This window comes from Phascolarctos cinereus, unplaced genomic scaffold, assembly GCF_003287225.1.
Source record: "Phascolarctos cinereus isolate Bilbo 61053 unplaced genomic scaffold, phaCin_HiC Scaffold_1;HRSCAF=81, whole genome shotgun sequence".
Lineage (NCBI taxonomy): Eukaryota > Metazoa > Chordata > Mammalia > Diprotodontia > Phascolarctidae > Phascolarctos > Phascolarctos cinereus.
The window spans coordinates 127,895,831-127,900,405 of record NW_027555514.1 but is presented as its reverse complement, the minus strand read 5'-3'; the positions used below and the strand labels follow the sequence as shown (position 1 = coordinate 127,900,405).

The following is a 4,575-nucleotide window of genomic DNA, read 5'->3' as shown; positions in this document are numbered from 1 at the left end:
GGTAAAAGATACTAAGAATCCCACAATTCAAAAACCATCTACAAATATTAGTTTAACTATTAGAATGTTAATTTACAGTCTTTGTCCAGTGACCATCAGTACTGAAAGAACAAAGTAATATTCATATTGACACCCTTGCTATCAATTTAACGAGAAAATTGAAAGAAGTTGCAGCTAACTTGAAGTGTGGTTCACATTTTCCTCAAATAGGCAAATAAAATAATTGGCATGGTTGGTTTCATTGTGAACCCAAAGGCAATAATAAACATAATTAAATAGGAAATGGAGCTCAACATGAACATAATCAAACAGACCACCATGAACATAATTATAATAGCAGCTTATATAATGACTTCTACTGCAGAGGATGAAAAAGAATTATTATATGAACAATTTGATGAGTTGCTCCAAAACCAACATACATCTCAGGTGTAATAATAGTGACTGACCTTTATGCAGCATTTTAAACTTTGCAAAGCATTTTGCATATAATATCTGATTTGAGCTTCAAAACAACCCTCTATGGTAGGTGACTTCCAGGAAAACTTGAGTTCAGATCCTTCCTGAGATACATACTGCCCATGAGACCATGGGCAAGTCACTTAACTTCAAAGTGCTCAGGAAACCCTAAGACTAAGTTGGACCAGTGACCGTTTTCATGATTCTTAACCCCTGAATTCCTTAACATGATGAATCATGAGTCCCAAGAAAAAATTTAAAAATTACAGGTATGTATATGTGTATATGTTTGTGTATGTAATGTAAATTATTTTTTCTTCTTCCTTTTTCCCCCAGCTGGATTTACTGATGGATCCTCAAAAATGACAAATCCGAATGAGGATCCAGTTTCCCTAGAAACCCAAGAATACTTAAAGATTTTTAAGAAAAATTACTAGCCTTAAAAGAAGAAATAATGTTAATTTTGAAATAAACTATGTTTATATAATATTTAATAATTTTCTATTAAATATATAAATGAGAAACAAATCTAATATGTTAGAAAATATATCATAAGTTTTTAACTTATTTTAAGTTACAGTACACTTACATTTTTTTTGTTTTTAAACTTTAAACGAATCAAATACTTCATTTGCTTTGCAAGTTTTATGATAACAGTGCTTTTTTTGTGAAGTCTTTAATCACAAAACCTAGGTTGATTCAAATCCTGATTTTGCTATACAGGGTTGTTCGCACCACTACTTGAGGATCAAATCTGGCTGCTGCTTATTTTTGTACTGCATGCTAAGAATGGTTTTTTCCTTTTTAAATAAAGTCTTAGTGTATTTATTGCAAAAAAGCATTCTTAATTCTCTAGCCAAACAACACTGGGGATTGTTGGTATTTAGCCAGCTTGCTGTAGTTTACCAACCCTTGAGTTAAACTGTCCATGGAGGAAATTTCTACATCAGGGAGTTCCTGTGATGATGAAATCACGGGTCTGAGCCAAGTATTTATGCACATCTGCATTTTTTTTTTAGCGTTGATGCTTCTGAAGTTATTAAAGCTTAAAACTGCTCTGAGAATTTTGAAATGTCTAGTATATATCCCTCATTCTGCCCTCTAAAGCTACCACTTCCACGTCAGGAGGTAGATAGTATGTCATCATGGATTCTTTGGAATCATTGGATAGTCATAGTATTGATCTTCATTCTTACAGCTTTGAAAGTCAGAGGGGAAGAGATTATTGATACACATTTTTAAAAGATTCCTTATATTCTTTTTCTCCACTTTGAAATCACTTTCACTACTCCCTCATTTTTCTCCCCATCCCCTCAAAGTACATAAATAAACAAATGAAAATCCTGCCTTTGTAACAAATACAGAGTCAAGTAAAACAAAATTGCCCATTGGTCTTACCTGAAAGCATGTGTCATCTGTTCCTGCAGTTCATTAGCTTTCTGACAAGATGGAGTCAGCAAGCTTTACCATCCAGACGTCCTTCTAGTACACCATGATGCCTCTTCAACAGTAAAAAGAACCCTGCCCTATGGGAAAAAGAGAAATCCTGCCTCTGACACTACATGTTTGAATTGGGCTGGAACCAACTGCCATATTTTACATAACTGTAACTTCAAATAGTGTGAATACGTGGGACAACTTCAGGGAATTCATTATTTATTCTAATCAAGACTTATCTGTATACACACAGTTCTGACTAAAGAAACAATAGGGAGGTCAAATGCCTGCCCTTCTCCCCACCCAAAAAAATGTTCCTTTTTCTTTATGCCTATTAGTCATAAGGACTCTTCAAAGCTTCATGGGAGAGTAGAGTAAGGGAATGGTGGAACTAGCATATCTTCCAGAGTCACTAGGTAACTGAGCAACAACTTCAAGATGAATAAGCCAAGGTGACCTTGTAAGTTCTAGAAGGTCATGAGGTCCTGGTATGCCATTAAAGCATGCTGTAATGTCTACTGAAGTGGTCAGTTGTGGTGGCAGCAGCAGCAAGAGTGGACTGGAACAAAAGGAAGAGCTGGTATTTAAGAAAGTGGAGCTGCTAGACAAGATCTGTCTTGGAGATCTGTATGTATATGTGTCTGTATATGTATATATGTATACATGTATGTATATGCACAAATATACACATATGGTGTTTGATTGAACCTATTCATGAAAAATGTGAAATAGCTAATTAGAACAATTACCAAACTGAATTATGTACCCAGACTTACTCTCAGCCAACTGGCAGATAACTACAAGTTACAAGCTGGCTACAAGTTGAGTTTCCAAATCCTATTTAATTTATTCTTTTAATGCATGCTGTAATTCTCTTATGCTCATCATTGCTTTCTATGTGTAAAGAAAAGAACCAGTCCTATTATCTGATGGATGAGATAGCATTTTTCCTTTCTCTCCTTCTTTTGGGAAACTCTAAATTAAAGCCAAAATCAACATTACTGTAAATAGCAACTTTCCCTGTGAAGCAGAGGTGGGGTGAGGAGCCAATGGATGTTCTAATAGTTTCCAATTCCATAGCTTGCTTCTGCTATTTGAAAGTCAGGCTTCTCCCAGAATTGAACCTTGGGGAAAGGGTGTTGGCAGGTAAAGGACAAAAATTTGTGCATGTTGAGACTCTGTGTTTTCATCCAAGGGCAATCTAGCTAGCCACTGTACCTGATATGGGGACTTTGGCATAATTTTGGGACCCTTTGCATTTGCAGGGTAACTAGGGGGCACAGTGGATTGAGTGCAGGACTAGGAGTCAGGAAGACCTTAGTTTAAGTCCAATCTCAGATACTGACTAGCTATATGACACTAGACAAGTCACTTAACTTCTATTTGCCTCAGTTTCCTCATCTGTAAAATGGGAATAATAATAGCACCCACCTCCCCAGGTTGTTGTGAGGATCAAATGAGATAATATTTGCAAAGTGCTTAGCAGAGGGCCCAACATGTGGTAAGCACTATGTAAATGTTAGCTATTATTATTATTATTATTATTATCATAATTATTGGATGGATTCTCCACAGAAGACTCTTGGAAAGTTGGTGGGGGGCTTCCCATATGGAGAGTCTAGCATGGACCCTACTAGCTAGATTTCTGCCAGGGCCTCTAGATTTCCTTGGACTTTTTGGTGTATTTCCTTCCTTTAGTGCTGATATTGAGAATATTGTAAGAAGCTAAAGATAATAGAAGCAAGAGCTTGTGCCAGGGTGATTATAATTACAGCAGGAAGAGTGAGATGGTGTCAAGGGAATCGTTTTGATAGGGAGGGGAAGAGAGGCAGAAAGTGAGTGACAGAGAGAAAAACAGACACAGAAAAAGAGACAAAAAGAGAGACTGAAAATCAGAAAGAAAATTACACTCAGTGTAAAATTTTGTTGTGTCTTGTGAAGATGAAATGTATTGAGCTGATTAGCAGCACTGCAAAAACTGAATATTAGCTTACTAAGGTATCTAATAGTGATAAATTATTGGATTCTAGTCTCATCATTGTATGATTCTTTATTACTTAGTATTTTCTTTTCTGTCTGGAAATAAAACTGCCTGCTCCATATCTGACTCTTTCTTTCTAGTTGTGGTTCTTTATTTCTCAACCTCCCTTACTCCCCAAAAAATGTTTTCCCTGGTCCAGCAGCCATTCCATTCCTCATGCCAGCCTCCCTCCATTGCATAAGCAGCAGCAGAGAGCCATCTTGTCCTCTTCTGTAGAGCTAGATGTAAGAGTTTGATATATGACAAAGGACTGGTCAAGTGGGTTCTTCTTTAAGAAATGGGAATGATCGTGTCTAAAATAAAAACAAGAAAAGGCTTCTAAAATGCCCTTAAATTTAGGGCCCCAGAAAGAAACCATTCAAAATTTCAATCCTTCATTCTTGTTGTCTAGAGTGTGCAGGGGTAGAGAGAGCAAATTACTATTGTATTTGGAGGTCCTCATTTACTGGAACTTCTGTCGGCTTTAATTGGACTCCTTAGAGGAAGTTAGGTGAAGAACGTTGTTTTAAGATTGCACAGTGCCAAAAGCTGAAAAAGCACTCTGTAAGTTTAGTTAAACTTTAGAGCTGTTTTAGGGCTGAACGTTTGAATCACGTAGCTGAAAGAGTAATTTTTTTTTTCTAAAAATGCCAAAGATG

The 4,575-nt window shown here is 36.5% G+C and overlaps 1 protein-coding gene across 1 annotated transcript in view; it reads left to right on the top strand.

Annotated features, from left to right (window-relative positions):
• Nucleotides 1–3,996, top strand: part of LOC110200653 (ankyrin repeat domain-containing protein 26-like) — a 78,139-nt gene extending 74,143 nt beyond the window's left edge. Inside the window, 1 exon segment of the mRNA XM_078149945.1 lies at nucleotides 796–3,996. Within this exon segment, the coding sequence (XP_078006071.1) occupies nucleotides 796–896 (101 nt within the window). The 3' untranslated portion in view covers nucleotides 897–3,996.
• The last annotated feature ends 579 nt before the right edge of the window (nucleotides 3,997–4,575 follow it).